Below are 18202 nucleotides of genomic sequence, written 5' to 3' on the forward strand. Positions count from 1 at the left end.
TAGTTTTTATGTTTTTATTGAATATTTGGTCTTATATTCACAAACCTCTTCCTACAGTGTGATTCTTTTCTCTCAAAGGGTGATCACAGTATCTTCTAACCGAGCGGCACAGTGGTGACACACTCAGCCAATGAGAGCGGCCGACGCGCGGCCCGCCCTTCAAGTGCTGCCAACAAATAATTCATAGCGCTAACATTTACTTTGTTCCAACACGGACCAACCTTTACCCGCCGCCCTGTCTGTGAACCTCAAAGTACACGTCTGAGGTGAATCAAATGTCTAAGTGAGGAACAGATGGGAATACTGAGCGTGTGCAGAGGACAGAGTCCTGAAAGCAGACGCTGGAATTTAACCGTAGACGTATGATTTAATGTTTGACATGTTAAACAGACAAAAAATAAAACAACTTTATAACATAATTTAGTTTACTAAACAAGTTATTGGTGTAAAAATTAAAAAAAAAAAAAAAATTAGCCTCTTCTCTTTGAAATCTTTGACAAATTAAAAAAATAAGTCAAGAAACGAAGCTCTTCATCTTCTTCCTCAAAGGCCTGCTGGAGGGTCGGAGCTCCTCCGGCCCGTGGGCGAAGGCACAGTTTGGGGCTTGTAAGGGGCAGCCCTGAGGGTGATGGTCGTGGAACCAGCAGGAGCGAGTTTTCAGGGCTCCGGGGGTGATTTGGTTCCTCCGCCTATCCGCCTTGGACGGCGTAGCGTCCCGCCAGTCTTTGATGTAGACCGCTCCTCCCTCCACTGCAAGAGAGAGCAAGTTTCCTATCAAAATAAGAGCATTTCCACTGGACACAATAACAGACAAGAGTGGCAGTAAACGTCTATATGTAATTGTTATATGAAATGAAGAAAATTAAAGAATTTCACTAATAAAAAAGGGTCTTTTGTCAGAAACTTTTCTAGACGACCTTTATGGGAACAGTCGACATGTTCTCCTCCTTTAGGACTAAATTTAGAAACTCTGCTTTACTTTAAATCATCAGCTTTTCCAAAAAAAAGCTTAGCATGTCATGGGGTCAGTCCGAATGACTAATGCAGTTGCCGTCTCCAGTTATTGCTCATAATTCAGGGCACTAAATGCAAAGACGGGGTAACAGCCTGTCGATGTTTCGCCTCCATCTGCAGACGCAGAAGCGGTCCATATGGGGCGGAGCAAAGAGCCACGATTTACAACGTGTGCCGTATTTTGAGGTGAAGCGTGTGATCAACACTCACTGAGAATGTGGGAAAACGGTATCAACTGGTTAAAAATAGATATTCGCAGAGGCTAATTCTATTGTTTTCATTTTGGTTCAACACTTTAGAATGGAGGCGTCAAAAGTACTGTAAAATATTTAAAGTTAAAAAAACGAAATAAAACAAAAAAATATTTATTTAGTGATGTCATTAAATACCTATTCTGATGAAAACTATGATTTTGGTGTTTTTAACATGTTCAAGTGGAATTTTTCTGGTGATGGAGAAGAAATATGAAAATAAAATGAAGCTTAATATTGTAATTCTGAGTATTTCTGTAATGAAATTGTTGTAAATCAGGAGCAGACGACAAAATGTTTGAAAAATATTATGGTTGTGACGTAGAAAATACGCTTGAATGAGTTTCTCTTACATAACAACTTTGAGATTAACCTGTTAAAGATCGCTAATGATGTTAGATATGCCTTAAATTCCGGTCAGATCTCAGTATTAGTTCTACTAGATCTAAGTGCTGCCTTTGATCCTGGTGATCACCCGATCCTGTTAAACAGACAAAAAAAACGTGGTCTTTCAGGGATTCACAAAATTAAATGTGGTGTACCTCAAGGCTCCCTCCTTAGCCCCTTGCTTTTATCATTACATGCTTCCTCTGGGGAATGTCACAGCAGCTATCACAGCTATGCTGACGATACCCAGCTGTACTTATAAAACTTTCACATCGAACGAGAAACTTTGATGTGAAGTCAATGTAGAGACATAATCTGAGGTCATGCGACGTGATTTGTGCATCGGGCGCGGTGTGTCGGTCCAGCAGCAGCACATTTTAAGCATGTGGTGGTAGCTCCATCCCCACGCGTTAGGAGCATCAAACTAATAAACACATTTTTGGACAGGCATTGAGCGATGAATTTGACGTGTAAATCACGTTTCAGAGTGAACGCACTTTTAGACTGGAGGGAATTTCTCAAACAATCGTTGAAAATCCTTCAGATTTTTTTTTTTTTAAGATCAATATCTTAAAAAAGTGGTTTCCTTTAAATTTTAAGGGATGCAACAATACAATTTCCTCAAACTTCAATTAGAGTCGTTTTGATTCGATATATGATTTCAATACTATAAAACAATAACAAAAAATCCTTTTCTTAATAAGCTAATAAGGAAGTAACGCAGAAAAACCTGTTAGTTGGCTCATATTAAGCCTGTTTAATGTAATTAAACAATAAATGCTAAATCCTTTTTAAATTTAGCATAACTGTTTAACATTTTCAACATACACATACAAACATTATATCCTTGCAGAGTTTTTAAAGGCGGAATAGTTTCACAGAATGAGCAGAATAACTTTTATAACTCTTTCCATGACCATTTGTATTTCTATTTGCTGGGAAAAAAAGAGTTAATGTCAAAAAGATTTTTAAATCATCACAAATATCTTATTAATATTTATAAATAATGAATATTATATAGAAATAGCATGGATTTGTCAAGCAGCAGATGCATCAATCGTCCAGAAAAATGCCTCGATTTCTTACAAAAAAGTGACATCAAAGGTTTGACGTTTGCAGTACAGCCATTGAAAGGACCTCTAAAATCAACATCTTAAAAACTAAAATTTTCCTCAATGTAAAAACTAACATTTAGAAAAAACTGCTTTTTTTTTCAAAGTTGGTCTTTGCCATGGTGGGAAATCAGGAAAAACATCCCACTATTGCCATGGTTACATCACGCAACGCTCTTTTTGTTCCATTCAATGTTGCAAGATGTGTCTAAAAAGGGGATGAACTAATAAATGTGGAGTTAACTTACCTTTAAAGACCTGGTAGTTGTTCTTGAGGAGCGTCTGAAGACCTCCACACTCTTTCTTCAGAAGCTGTAAGGTTTCCGGCTCCAGCAGTCCTGCAGCTTCGCTCAAAGAAAGGCTGCCTGAGGAGGAAGAGGAGGAGGAAGAGGGAGAGGAGGAAGGGAAATGTTAAAAGGCTCGAGAGACAAAGGAGCAAGACGACGGCCATCGATTTTTACATTCAATGTATTTAGTGTTCTGGGAACATTTTTAGTCGCCTTTTTCAGACTAATAAAGCAGCTCTGAATCGATGCTTTCCAGCTGTTGGGAGCAGCAGAGCCGTCGTTTCTGTGTGTAAGTCAACAAAAAAACAACAAAAAAAAGCGATCAATTGATCAATGCTGCTTCCAGACCGCACTTAACTAGACAAAAACTTAAAACTTCACATGGTGATATAACCACATTGCGAAAAAAAGGCCACTGAATTGTCTGGAACCAGAAGCTAGTCATTTTCTATGGATGACATCACACTCACTCGGTCCAGTTCTCGTAAACAGTCAATGAAAGCAAAAGTCAATTTGTCTCCAGTTCTGGACACTTTACTGGAACCCATTCTACCATAAACAGAGAAAACTCTGCGCTCTAAACTCTAAACTACGTCTCATGTTTTGAGGGTTTCGTGTCCCCAAAGCGCCGACTTTTAGTGAATAAAACATCCTTTTAGAAAACTAAGAGATCCAACTCTTCTTTCATAAATGGATTTGTCCTCATCCGACTTGCTGGTTAATAATCTGACAAAAGGTTCAGAAACATGGTTGCAATCATTTTGGGTCGTTGACTGTACATGAGAACTGGACTGAGTGAGTGTGATGTCATCCATAGAAAGTGGCGTACTTTGGGTCCCAACTAATTAAGTCAATTCAGACCACTGACTGTATAATCACTGGAAATTAATACTGACTGTATAATCACTGTTCCACTGGTTTCTAGGAGCCAAAAATCCCAGACGTAAGAGAAATAGTCATTTCTCTGTCATTTATTTATCAGAATATATCAATCAATCAAGATACTTTATTAATCCCCTGGGGGGAAATTCATTAACCATTCTTGCTCTGATACATTCTTCTAAACATCTTCTTTCTGATCCAAATTTTTTTTTAAAAGATGTTTTTTTCTTTATTACAAGTTATTCAAGTTATCCATTTGATTGACAGATTCTCCCGAGCTGCTTCAGTGTGGAAGGGGTGTGGACTTCCGACAAGCTTTCTCCTGATTGGTGACAGTAGTTTCTCTAAAAACGTGACTCAGACCAATCACTGTTGACATTGACTATCAGGAAGTGACGGAGAAGCCATTTTCTATGGGTGACGTCAACACTTTGCTTTGTCCAGGATATTAATGTATGTCGATGATTCAGATGCCATTTTTTTCCTATATGGACGACTAAAAACTGTCAGTAAGGAGCGATTGGTCAGTCGTTTTGAGTCTATGTTTCCATGGAAACCACTACCACGGGTCATGAGTGGGGTTTTGGGATTCCGGGCTCTTTTGAACCAGCGGGTATTTCCTGTTTACAACACGACGGGGAAGGGGGGTCACTCAGTCCAGTTTTCCATATACAGTCATCGTTTTTGTTTAGATTTTTTCATTACAACTTGAAATAACCATAATTAAACTCAGCATATTGTCAATTAAAACATCAAAGTGGTTCAAGTTCCCGAAAGTCTCCTGAAATATGCGACACGCTCCCACTCCAGAGTGTCTGTGCTTCCAGCCGCTCAGACACCAGGGAGCTCCAGGCCTTAATATGATATCGATACACTGTTTAGAGCTGGCCTTTGCTGCCTCCAGTCCAAATGGGGATTAATGAGAGCGGGCCGGTATCGACAGCAGGTTGGGCCCGGACTTAGTCTGGGTCCAGATGATTATTAATGGTTGACTCTGGTGCTTTGTTGGACTTTTCTTTAAGCTTTTTGACCCCCCAAAAAAGTTGTTAGTACTGCCAGAAGCTGATGTAACAGTGAAACAGTTCCTTTGGAGACTAGAAAAGAGGTCAGAGCTGGAAAAGGAAATTATTGACAGTGGTAAGAAGAAAAAATATTTAGAAAGGTTCCATGTTTTCCAATGGCGTTTGGCGGTCTTCTAAGTCTTCTGGATATTAATATTTAAAAAATAAAAAAACATACTTAAGAGGAAAACATTATATACATATTCAATTAAACAAACATAATAATTCACCGAAAATACTGTATTTTTTTCAATGTATGTTGAGCTAAACATTTCTGTTGTTTCAGTTATGGTAAATACTCCTTGAATAATCAGGAAGTATATGAGGAAGTAAAAAATACTTGTTGCTAAATTATTTTGCCATAACTGCACTTACTTATAATTTAATTAAGAAATTGGTTCTTAACGAGCTCATGATATTTTTGAGAGAGAACCTCAAAAATGTCCACCCTGACATAATAATTTTTCCTGATTTTTTTTTTTAACGAAATATCAGAGTTTAGGAAAATCATAATGATAATGACTCCACAAAATTAAATAAATAAATAAATGTATCTTGTAAAGTCACTGATTTAAGACAGTTCCAACAAACCCAATATGATTAGAGTTTAATTTATCATAAAAACAACATGTACTGTAAGAAAAAAAATTAAAAAAAACAAAATGAAATTATGGAGCATTTAATAATTTGGCTTTAAACTATTTTTTTTAAATTATAATTCTAAAAATATGTATAAATAATAAACGTATGAATTCATGTTTTATTTAATTTTTTCCCGAGAGACAATAAGCTGCTTTCAACTCATTTTTAGTGCATAAAATAATGAAACGTGGCTGAAAACTTCACCTCTGCCTAGTCCATCTCACTACTATAATATAAGTACTGCTTTTTACTATCAAATACATTTCTGTTTTAATGGAAAATTTGGAAAATAAACAGAATCGTAAATCGAAGTCAATTAATAATTTTGGGAGTTCTGCCCCCTAGTGACTAAAAGGTCCTGACAGTATGTGGTAGTTTTTTGAAGAAATTGCCCCATGTGGTTTATTTTGCTATTTCAACAAAAAACATACTTCACCCAATGACGATGTTTCTAATCCTGCATTTCAAACAAACATTGACTCAGGACTTTAGCTCGCCAGGTAAAATTTACCAGAAGTGCAACCGTGAAACAACTCAGCCAAGATTAAAGTATGCAGACACGAAAGTCTAATTCTGCACATTTAAACACTCACACCAATTTAAACTAATTAGATTTAAAAGTTTGAGTCGTTTTTTTCTCTCAATCTTTAACTATTCTGCTTAAATCCAATAGAAACAACTACAGTAGATACATTTTAAACGATAAACACATTTTTTTTTACAGTTTTGATGCCTAAATTGTTCATTTTATAACAAAAAAACTATAATTGTGATCACCTGCCACTTTTTTTTTGTTTTCAAATGTCTTTAAGGTAAAATGCAGCAAAAAAAATGATGTGTAAAACCTTCACCTTTAGTTCCTAGCAGGGTTAGATCATGTGCTGCCTTGGTCAACACTCCAGCATGTTTTCATTAAAAACTTGCTGCAATGTTAACAGTAGAACGCATGTGATTCACACTCAATCTGTGAAATTTTGTCCAAGTTTAGAGCGCATAATTCACAGGCTATAAACAGCAGCAGTGAGGAGAATCATCTATAAACTCCTCTGTGTTTATTTAATCCTATTTTAGGAGCATTTAAAGAGCCACTGTCATGCAATAGCTTATATGTTTTCTTATTTCTGTACAAAGAAAATTAAGAATCAAATCTGGAGCAGACAAATTAATGCATCTTAAAAAAATCTTATTTGTTATGTAGAGAATTTTTTTTAAATATTGGTTATATAGTGTAAAAAGACTATAAATCTTAAATATTTAGTGTGATATTGTTGTTTAATACTCTAAACTGCATCACTATAAAGTTCGTAGGGATGTGACGATTAATCGATTGTGTTCCAAAAAGTTGTGTTTCCTTTGAGTTTCTACACAGCAGTTACAACAACAATAAACCATCCACAGTGGAGCATTATTCATCCTGTCGTCTCTACACTCATATTCACCCTGACAGACACTTCTCTGCTTCAATCACTGGAGTTTCAGCTCTGTGTGCGGTGCGGGGGCACTGACAAAGGTGACATGTGGGTGGCGTGCGAGTGGAACTTTGCCTGTGGCGCTCTTTGAACCGTGCCGTGCAGGAGGGCGGGACATAAAGTTCAAAGAGAGAGTCGTGGGGTTAAACTAGAGGTACGATTCCCAGATTGTGACACAACAGGAATGTTAATGGCGTGACAGTCATTAAAACAATGTTTCTTCATCGTTACCTCCTCGGTTCCAGGAGTCCCCGCAGGACCCGCCTCCCGTCTGTCCCAGCAGCGCGTTAGCGACCCGCAGGACAACTTTGTCGATGAACTCCCGAGGGAGAGCGGCGCAGTTCCTGACCCTTTCAACTTTGTCTCTGGGCTGGAAGCCGGCCCCCCACGTGCTCCCAGAGGTGTCCCTGTGGTCCGCATCCCCATGGCAACAGTCCCCGCCAGCACCTACGTCTGACCTTTGAACTCCAGGGGAGGCCCGGCGGCTGTGGATGTAGCGAGCTCGCCGCTGCTCCCAATCTGCCTCGTCGGGCAGCTGGTAGCTCCTGGACTTTCCCAGCAGACACACCTGCAGGAGAACGCTGAACGTCAGCGCAGTCCCTGTGGGTTTGGAACAGACTCACGAAAACCTGATAGAGGTGATGAGCTCAAGAACAGTTGTTAGCGCCGTCATGCTAGACTCCGATTTGGATGTCAAACACGCTCTAGTCCACGTGTTAAAGTCGGGTAATATATCCGGCCCTCCAGATCCATTTATTTTATATGCCCTTTTATTGCTATTAACTCCATCTTGTATAATGTTGACAAAATATAATGTTTATGGAGAGTAAAATATTGAAAGCTATTTAACGTTAAAGCTGATTTATTCTGGAATAATATTCTTGCCGTTTTATTATTCATAGTTACGGGTTAAAGTTTCAAAACTTGACATTCTGTTAGCTTTTAGGACTATTTTGAAATTTACTAAGATTTATTTTAGGCATTTTTTCAGCTACATGCTAGCTGTTTTGGCTAATTTAGGCTTCTTATAGTTTAGCTATTTTTTTCAGCTACATGCTAGCTGTTTTGGCTAATTTAGGCTTCTTATAGTTTTTTAGGCTATTTTGAAGTTTAGCTATTTTTTTCAGCTACATGCTAGCCGTTTTGGCTAATTTAGGCTTCTTATAGTTTAGCTATTTTTTTCAGCTACATGCTAGCTGTTTTGGCTAACCAAAGTTTTTTTTTTTTTGGCTAATCTGGGATTTAGCTAATATTTTAGTTGGCTATCAGCTATTCGCTTCAGTGGTTTCAGCTATCGCTTTCATTAGCCAAATTCACCTTACAGTATTCAAACTAGCATTTTCACAGGTAACGCTATATATCTAGTTTATAACTATGGTAAAAAGTTACAGCTTTAAAGTTTTAAAAGTGTAGTTTTTGTGTGTTCAATAAATGTTTATCAGGTTCGGCCTGCGACCTAAAGTGTGTTTTGGATTTTGGTCCCTTGTGTCGATTGAGTTTCTCACAGTTTTATAAGCACATAACCAGCTGCTGATGTACACACTGGACCAGCACAAGACACCAGATTCTTCTTTTTTTTTGTGTGTTTTTACTGTTTACTAGCTCTCGTCCGCCACCTACAAGAGGAAGAGGCTCTGAAGGGGATGCTACCCACACCTCACTGCCAAATTCTAATCCCTGATTGGTCCCAGTTTTCAGTGAATGATCAATAAAAGCCTGATTTGTACGTAGAGCCTGCGACTTGTCTTAAAAACTAAATACTGGTCTATACATGTTTGCTCAGACTTTTCATTGAAAGTGGACGCATAAACCCAAGTTACGCCAAAGCCCCTCCTGGTCTCTGAGAGGAGCCTACCCTTTTGGTGGAGGGTATCCTCATGCAGTCCTCTTCGGTGTTGAAGCCACAGACTTGACTGACTTCGGTGATGAAGTCGATGTACTCCTTGTACTGGGATTTGTTGCTCTGACGTCTCTGGTACTTTCCATAGAAGTCAAAGAAGCAGCAGGGGAGGACAAAGTAGCGACAGGAATAAGACGACCTGCAATTTTTAAACCCACAAAGAGAAATTTCAAAAGTAGAATAATTAAGTTTGTAAAGATCTGTAATGATTTGACAAGATTCTCCCTAGAAATGATCTCCAGATGAGGTTCATGTTGGCTGAACATCGCCACCCGGTGGTTGCCATAGCACACAGTACACACACATACACGCACATCTCATATCATCTTCCCTTCATAATGTTATTCCAAAGACGAGACATCAGCTGGCACTTGGGCCGCCAAGTGAGATTGCGTTTCCTGATTACTCGCCTGGCTGCGATGACGGGGATCCACGGCGTGAGCTCGTCCGAGTGGTTCCCAATCAGCCAGTCTGTATCGGGGAATAAGAAGGTCTCGCTGGGAGTAATTGCCTTTTCCTAAAAATAGAAAGACGCCCCGGAAAGTGCAAAAGCCCCTGAGATGGTGGAATTTTGCAAAGCGGCATGAATACATTCAGAAGCAAAGAGGGGAAGCTTTCTCAAAGGGGGAGACAGGTTTTTCTAAGAGCTTTTTGGTGCATCACTGTGTGATATAACATTGTGAAACCTTTATGAATAGCTTTGACCAAAACTATTTTTAATGTTTGATCCATTTGGACAAATCGTGATCATCTAATTAATAAAGTTTTTGAACAAAAAGTGCATCCAGACGGGGGTTCTTATCAACTACACCAACCAAGTCGGTAATAGATGACATAAACTGGAAGCAATACACTTAAAAAGAAAAAGTTTACAGTCATTTGACTGCTTTATGTTTAATAAGTGGGTACATTTTGTAAATGCGCCTGCTGTACTGCTTACACAAAGCAGCAGTGGATGCAGTTTATTTTTTACAAAAGAATTGAAGCACCATTTACCGACTATAATACATAGAATTATGACAATCTAGTCGAAATTAAAATTAATTTTATTATGATTATGCATTTTATAGCCAAAAATAGAAAAAAAAACTTGTGATGGTTTCAAGGACATAGTTTCTGTAGAGCGGCAGTAGTTCACACACCCCCCAACCTAACATTATCGGCGCAACAAAAATGGTGAGTAATATCTGAGCTATTTAGCCGAACAGTTTTGTGAAGAAAACAAGGATGTACATGGATCTGGTTATCTACAAGTGGATGCATCAGAATGGGGTGAAACGGGGACCTTGTGGCTTGCCGTAGTAGCTTCTACGTCACACCTGCAACAGCTCCTGATTCACAGCTACCTGAGTAAAGGAATACTTAGAAATGCAATTTTTAGCTTAATTATCTTTATATACCTTAAAAAAATGCCATAAGAACACAATTTTCATAGGAGTGGGTCTTAAACTACTTAATAAATGTATCCACTGGATGCCAGAATATTGTTTATTATTTTATATCTTGTTTCTTTAGCAACAAAACATTTTACTTTAACAAATTAATTTGATTCCTTAAATAGAAATGCTGCAGTTAATCAGAAAACATGTATCGTCTAGCCTTATTTCTTTCATCAAACTTTAGGTTATGTGTTTACTGTATTTACTGCCTTTCAGTGTCCCACTTTTCATGCGGCTCACTCACCTGCAGAACGGTCTGAGGGCCGTACATGTCCCAGATTCTCCTCCTCCGGACATCGATGCCTTTTCCAGGGTGCTAAAACACGAGGTGGTGTAACGGTCAACAGCTAATCACACTCAAAACCCTCACTGCTCTGTGTAATTCCAATTCTGCTCGAGATGTTTACTGCATCCCAGCTGGTAAGATTGAATAAAGTCTCCTCACCTGGGCTTTGAATAAGCCCGTGTCATCGATTAGCCTGTCAGTGAGGATGGAAACCGTCACGTCTTAGAGGGGACGGAACATCTTCTAAACCAAGTCAGACTGATTGTGGAGTCTTAAATGCAGCTAGGACTAGTTGCAATTAAGATGAAAATAACAGTTTGAGGCTAAACTTTAGTCATTATCGAGTGATTCTTTGGGTCAAAACAGAACGTTGTCTGACAAAATACATGAAACTTTGTGTGTAACTTCTTGGAGGTTAGACTTTGAGATCCTAAAAATCTTATGATGGAAGAAGAGGAGAGAGAGAAGGGGAGAGAGGGAGAGAGGAAAACAGAGAATGCACATGAGGAACATTGACTGCCTGTACCCCGCCTTGTCCTACACTGTAAAAAGTGAAACATTGGATCAATTAAATAAAGCTCTGTAATCTGTTTCACTTAAAAATATATTTTTTCTATGAAACTACATTTTTAAATTGACTAAACCATCAACTCAATTTTTTTAATTTGATGAAAACTAATCATTTTAAAAGTAACAAATTCCAGAGCCTCTGTTAATTGATGTAATTCTTCATTTTTTTACAGTGTACCGAAATTGGGATAGGCTCCAGCAACCATGTGACCTCAAAAAGGCTTCAGAAGATGGACTTAATCTATTTAAATTCAAATGAAGTGTAACTCAGATGTAAATGGAAAAAAATAATCTTGATATGAAATAAATTGGTAGAAATGGTTTAGAGCATTTTTTATGGGGGGGGGGGGGGGTTCTGTCTGCAGCCAAAAATAAAAGTTGATTTTTAAAGAGATTTTTTTTATTATTATTATTTAATCAAAAACATGATCACCTCAGCATGCTTTTATTGTGAAGAAAATGTGTATTTATACACTTTCTTCTATGGTAAATTGTTTTTCCCTTTTATTTTTAAATAATAAATTTATAAACTTTACTGTATGAAGAAGAACAATACATTTATTTAAGGTAAAAACATCTCAAAGGACTTTTTTTTTAAATAAAAATAGAAACTAACCAATATATTGGATTTAAATTAGAAAGTTTTTTTTGGTTTATATTTGTGTCTTTTGGCAGTAATTTGAGAGCTTCAAAGCTTCTTTAATGAAAAGTTTTCTGCAAAAAGCAATTTTTTAAACAAACGAGAAACTTCAAAAACACAGAATTTAGTGTGTGAAAGTCGAATAAACCGTTTCTGGACTCCAGAGCCTGAGCCTCACCCCTTCGTTGGTCAGTATGTGGACCAGCAGGCCATTTCCACAGCCCAGGTCCACAAAGGACTGTCTGGCCGTCAGGTTCTTCTCCGCCGTCTCCTCGGCCCAAAGCACCTGAGGACACAAAATTGAACAGCGCTGTAAGAGCGTTCGCTCCCGCTGGTAATATCCAATTTCCAGCAGCACCTGCTGCTTCTTCACCTGAGCCTGACTAATGAACTTCAAGTATCAACAATCTTACAGGTGAAACCCAAAACCACCACTTAAGTGTGAAGGAAATGTTAAAGATCCTGTTTGAACCTACCAGCAGATACGTAGCAATAGCAACATCCTCATAGACAAACTTCTCTGGGTCCGTGACTTCAGGCCAAACCTGAAAGAAATAACATCTGAATATTCCTTGAACATAGAAACCATCTGAGAGCTCCTCTGTGTCTTCACCTTCACCATGGCTCTGTATTTCTCCTTCAGGTGTTGGTACGTGATGCTGTATTTCTCCACGGGCAGCAGGGACAGCGTGCTCTTGAACTCGCTGCTCCTGGACTCGGAGCCCCAGCGCACCAGTTTAGGCAGAAGCTCCGAGGACAGCCAGAACAGATTGGGCCGGGCGACGCCATCAGAGACCCAGCCGTCTTCTGTCAGGACGTGCAGCTCCACAGCCCTGAGGAGGACGGAGGCTTCAGTCCAAAAGAGGAAGTTTGGTTTCCACACTTAAGATGGTAACTGTGGCGATACATCGTTTAAATACTAAAGGTTCAGTGGAAGAAAAGAGAGACATCTTTGGATTCAATTCAAATTAATCTTTTGAACATTTATTTAGTTGTAATTATTTGTTAAAGAGAAAATCTTTGCCAACTGTGATGGGGCGGAGACAACCTTGTGTTACTAAGGGGACATGGGTGGAGCCAACCAGGTGTAACAGAGGGGTGGAGCTGACCCTGTGTGACCATGACGACAGGGAGGAGCCAGCCTTTGTGACCAGAGAAACCAGAGCGCAGCGTGCTTTGTGTGACCGAGTCTACGGGGAAGGAACAAGACCTGTGTGACTGGGAAAACTGGGGCGGAGCCAACCGGGTATGACCAAAGGGAACCAAGGTGGAGCCGGACCTGTGTATCTGCTGGGACCAAGGTGGAGCCGGACCTGTGTATCTGCTAGAATTAAAGTGGAGCCGGCCCTGTGTATCTGCTGCAACCAAAGTGGAGCCGGCCCTGTGTATCTATTGGAATCAAAGTGGAGTCGGACCTGTGTATCTCCTGAAACCAAAGTGTAGCCGGCTCTGTGTATCTGCTGAAAACAAAGTGAAGCCGGCCCTGTGTATACGCTGGAACCAAGGTAGAGTCAACCTTTTGTGACCAGGTTTACTGGTGCATAAATGGCACTGTGTAAACCAGGCGGAGCCGGTGTCATTTGACCAAAGGATCAGGGTGAAGCTGGCCCTGTGTGACTGGAGCAATGGCTGCATATCAGACTGAGATCTGACTTTTTGGTTTCTTTTTCTTCTGCGTTTCGCGAGGGACTTTTACCCTCGTTTCATTGTACTGTGGGAAAGATGGGTGTTTCTACCATGGACAGTATATGAGAAGTGGACTGAGTAGCTTCAATAAGACACCTGATTGGTGGGACTGGTTGCCATAGAAACTAAGACTAGCCAGGACCAATCCCTGTTAGCTGACATCATCTGGCTCCAAGATGGCAACTTCTGCAAAGCAATTGAATTGCCTTCATTTAGTTGGTGCAAGAAGGTAGCCATTTTCCTGTGTGACGTCACACTCACTCAATCCAGTTCTCTTATACAGTCACTGTGCACAACATTAAAACAATGCAGAAGTGAATAGGTTACACTTGATTAATGTTTATAGATCTTTAAAGTATATGTATTTATTTTTATAGATGTGATAAATGGTAACGTAGCCAAACTATAAAGCTAGCTCCTAGTGTTTACAATCATTCACGTGCGGTGAAAGCACGCGCCACAGTTTGAAGACTCACCAGTCCTCTCTGGTCTCAGTGCAGAGCTGGATCTGGTAAATGTTGCTCCTCTTGAATGAAACTTTCCCCTCTATATCCTCCTCAAACGGAATGAACGTCACCTGCTCCCTTTCAAAGTCTGAACACAATCAAAACAAATAAACAAAAGCCTCATAAATAAACCATAACGTTTAACTGCATTTCAGATTACCTTTCAGCACGGCTTCTTTTTGCAGATTTTGTCCGTAACAGTTGGTTTTGGGGATGAAAGTTCTCACGCTGAAGCTCCACGGACTGTCCGGTTGGTGAGTGGCTGAGCCGCGGCTGCAGCAGAGCGACATCACCGCCTCGTGCAGCCCATCGTCGGCCAGGAAGAGCCGCAGCTCCTCGGCGGACACGTCTTTGCTGTCGGTCTCTTTAACTCCGCAAAGACGCTTGTTGACAACGTGAGGTTTCTTTATCCACACGTCGACAGCGGACCAGAAGCCCTGCGGGAGAGTCGAACAGTTCCCCGGAAAGTTGAGGTGGAAAAGTTTGGGCATCGCTTGACAGTCAGAGCCGAACACCTCATGTCTTTGGGGCACAAATGAGCTAACACCGGCTTTTATGTTCTCTACAAGTTATCCATAAGGACTATTGAATATAAAAAACTGAAATATAAAAAATAAAATGTTATTCAAAGCGATACTGAAACTGAATTACGCGTTTTTAAGCAATAATCTAAGTGTAAACACAACAAAATCGGTTAAAAGTTCTGTTTTGTCGCTGGTTGGTGACGTCACCGAGCGACAGCATGCACATTTCCATATGATACACTAGGGGGCAGTGTGCACAATAATGTGTGTTTCCGTCAAAGCAAATTATATATTAAAATCATAGCTTTTTTATATAAAAAAGTTATGACTAAACAGTTTACTTTTGAGAAATGATCAATTTTAATATTTTAATTTAATTGTTGGTTCATAATCCTAAAAGTAATGTTCTAAAACCATTATTTGCAACTTTAATGCATTTCATCAGCAAAAACTGGTACAGTTAAAGTATATTTTACTAAGTGTACTTGAGTTTAAACATAGCAAGTCTACTTGCTATATATGTATGTGTAGTGTATACTTCTTCAAGCTACATTGGAACATTTTATAGAAGTAAAGTATTTAAAAAGGACCTTTCCAATATACTGCCTCCCTTTTAGTATACATTAAGTCTACATAGACCACTTTTTGGCAAAGGTTTCAAAAGACCCAGAGGCAATAATGAATTTGGTGGCACAACAGACAAATAAACAAACACACACAAAAGCCCCCAAAAAATAATTGAAAAAAAAAACAGATAGAAAATATATTTCAGCAGAAAATCAAATGTGTATTTTATTTATTGAAAAAATAATGACATTTTTTGAAATAGTATGTTGTTTCCCTAATTTTGATCGGTATATGGTAATCTTGGGTTAGATTTGTAGCAGCTCTATTGAATTTATTGATATCAAAGTCATTACATATTTTCAATACCTCTTTACTGTCTAAATAAACATTCAAAGCTTTGCAGCTGGTATTGATTTCATAAATGAATTATTTAAAAAATTCTCTAGTAGATATACTTTGGTTAAAAAATAATCCTGTTATTGAATTCACATTATTTCAACTTACTTAATTTTTTTTTTCAATTGTCATTATAGGCTCTTAAACAGTACTTCTTCTGTAAAAGTATTTTTAGTCACACTAAACATACATATGAGCAGCATAAAGTCTTCCTTTAGTTTTACCTGTCATGCAACACCTGATCATAAATGTTTTTTGTTTTTTTTCGGTGTTCTGTTTCACCGAACCTGACTCCGAAACCAACAATGATCAGTTTCGTCTATGATCTCTGGTTCCACAGTGTCATAAGAGGTAAAGAATGATTCTGTCCTGACACATGTTCCCAGGCTGAACACAACCCAGCCCTGAAGCAAAACTGTGAGCACCACCTCAAAAAAAAAAAAAAAAAACATCATCCGTTCTTCTGCTCCACTTCACCAAACCAACACAACCATGTTTTAACAGCAGAAACTCAGGTGAGAAGGTGGTCTACCCACGATGGAATGAGATAAACTCCATAATCTGGATTTAATGTATTAAAAAGTTTTAAGAACAATTCATCAGAAAAAAACAACTAAACTTTAGTCATAATGAATGACATGGAAACTGGAAGTCACAGAAACTCTTCATACTTTCTACATTTTGATTTGTCATCTTTGTTTTTGTTTTTTTAATGTGTGTGAATCATTCTGGGGCCTGATTTGTGCCTCAGGTCGGTCACCACAAACCATGTTGTTTTCCTTCAAGTAGTGAGGAGAGAATTTGGCTCTTTTTGAGCGGCCTTGGCGCTGGAGTTTCTTGCCTTCTTCGAGTAAGTCAGGCAGGCAGGAAGGGAGGAGTGATTGGAAAGATACTGTAACAGGAAGTAGACGGACCTTCACTGCGCCGCCTGGTTGGCGTCGAGCGAAACAAATGTTTGTTGGGCTAAAAAAGAAAAAAAAATCCGGTTCAACTTGCTTGGTAACATCCGGTATGGAAGTGGAAAGATTCACTCAATTGGTTTTGCTCCCCTGTTAGTCACTGTTGAAAGATGATTTCATTGGACTATAGTTTTGAGTCATAATACATATTTGAAATATTGCAGCATAAACACCACACTTTAAAAAAATACACTTAAAACTGCCATTAACTTTGATAAACAGTGTGTGGAAACTGCAACATTTTGCTTTCTTTTCAAACTTGACTCTCAATAACACTAGAATATATTTAATATTTCTCTAAAACGAAGCAAAAATGATTTAAAAATGCTCCGAACTCAAAGATTTTCTTATATACTTCACATTTTCTTGTTTCGAAGAATTCTTTAAAGACCCACACCAAGTGTTTTATTGCAACTAACTTCTATTTGTAATAAAATCGGGTAGTGTGAAAAATGAAGTTATTGTCAAGATTTAAATAAATAAATAAAGCATTTCTGTAAGCTTTTTGAAAAGTTCAATTTGCATTTCCAGATATGTAACATCAGTCAGGTTATGTGGCATTTTCCAGTATAAGTTAAAATATGTGGCTACCCAGTAGAGCTAGCTTTAAAGTCCCAAACAGGGAACACTAAATAACGTTTGAAACAACTAAACTTATTCACATTTTTAGCATATCGTTGAAATAAAAAATGACAAAGGCGGGGAGCTGTCGATGACGAATCAGAGTTTGACAAGGAGTCTTAGACATGACAATCAAAAAACAAAAAACTAGCATTTTGTGGTAAAAATTGATGGACACAGGTTAGTATTTTTGTGCTCACAGATTTGCGTTTTTGGAACCCAATTGAGCAGTTAGTTCACACAATTACACGAATTAGCATTTTGTCTACACAAATTTTTGCCATTTAGTGGCCACAAATTAGTACTAAGAATTAAGGATACTTAGATACAATTAGAGCACACTAATGCCCCACATAATGCTAATTTGTGCAAAACATGGTAAATGGCGTATACTTTTATAGCGCTTTCTACCCTCCTTCGAGGACCCAAAGCGCTTCACAGTCACGGACCCATTCACCCATCCACACACACATTCACATAAGATGGTAAATTGTGTTCACACAATGCTAGCTTATGCCACCAAAATGCTATTTGCACGTACAAAATGCTAATTTGTGCCCATAAAATGCTCTTTTGAGCATAAAATGCTAAATTGCATCCACAAAATGTTCAATTGTGTACAACATGCTAGTTTGTGTTCACAAAATGCTAATTTATGCCACCAAAATGCTATTTCTCACACAAAAAATTCAATTTTATCCACACACAGCGCTAATTTGTGCCCCCAAAATGCTCAATTTTGTGCAAAAAATGCTAATTAATGTCACCAAAATGCTATTTTGCACCAACAAAATGCTAACTTGTACCCTCAAAATGCTATTTTCTTTCCACAAAAGGCTAATTTAAGTCCACAAAATGCTTAATTAATCAAATACTAATTTGTGAGCACGAAATGCCAATTTTTGCCCACAAGTATTAATTTTCACACTCAAAATCATTTTTTTTGTACACAAAATGCTAATTTTAAGCCCACAAAATGCTCATTTGTATGCACAACATATTT

At 38.5% G+C, this 18202-nt stretch overlaps 1 protein-coding gene across 1 annotated transcript; it reads right to left on the reverse strand.

Annotated features, from left to right (window-relative positions):
- Positions 1-347: 347 nt before the first annotated feature.
- trmt44 (tRNA methyltransferase 44 homolog) lies at positions 348-14867 on the reverse strand. The gene is made up of 11 exons (XM_024288685.2): positions 14293-14867; positions 14103-14220; positions 12554-12773; positions 12417-12485; positions 12119-12226; positions 10689-10760; positions 9416-9522; positions 8961-9144; positions 7337-7673; positions 3013-3129; positions 348-750 (listed from the first exon to the last, which is right to left on the reverse strand). The coding sequence occupies exons 1-11, from the start codon at positions 14621-14623 to the stop codon at positions 515-517; spliced, it is 1899 nt and encodes a 632-aa protein (XP_024144453.1). The 5' UTR covers positions 14624-14867; the 3' UTR covers positions 348-514.
- Between the last annotated feature and the right edge of the window lie 3335 nt (positions 14868-18202).

This window comes from Oryzias melastigma, linkage group LG18, assembly GCF_002922805.2.
Source record: "Oryzias melastigma strain HK-1 linkage group LG18, ASM292280v2, whole genome shotgun sequence".
In the NCBI taxonomy this organism is placed as follows: Eukaryota; Metazoa; Chordata; class Actinopteri; order Beloniformes; family Adrianichthyidae; genus Oryzias; species Oryzias melastigma.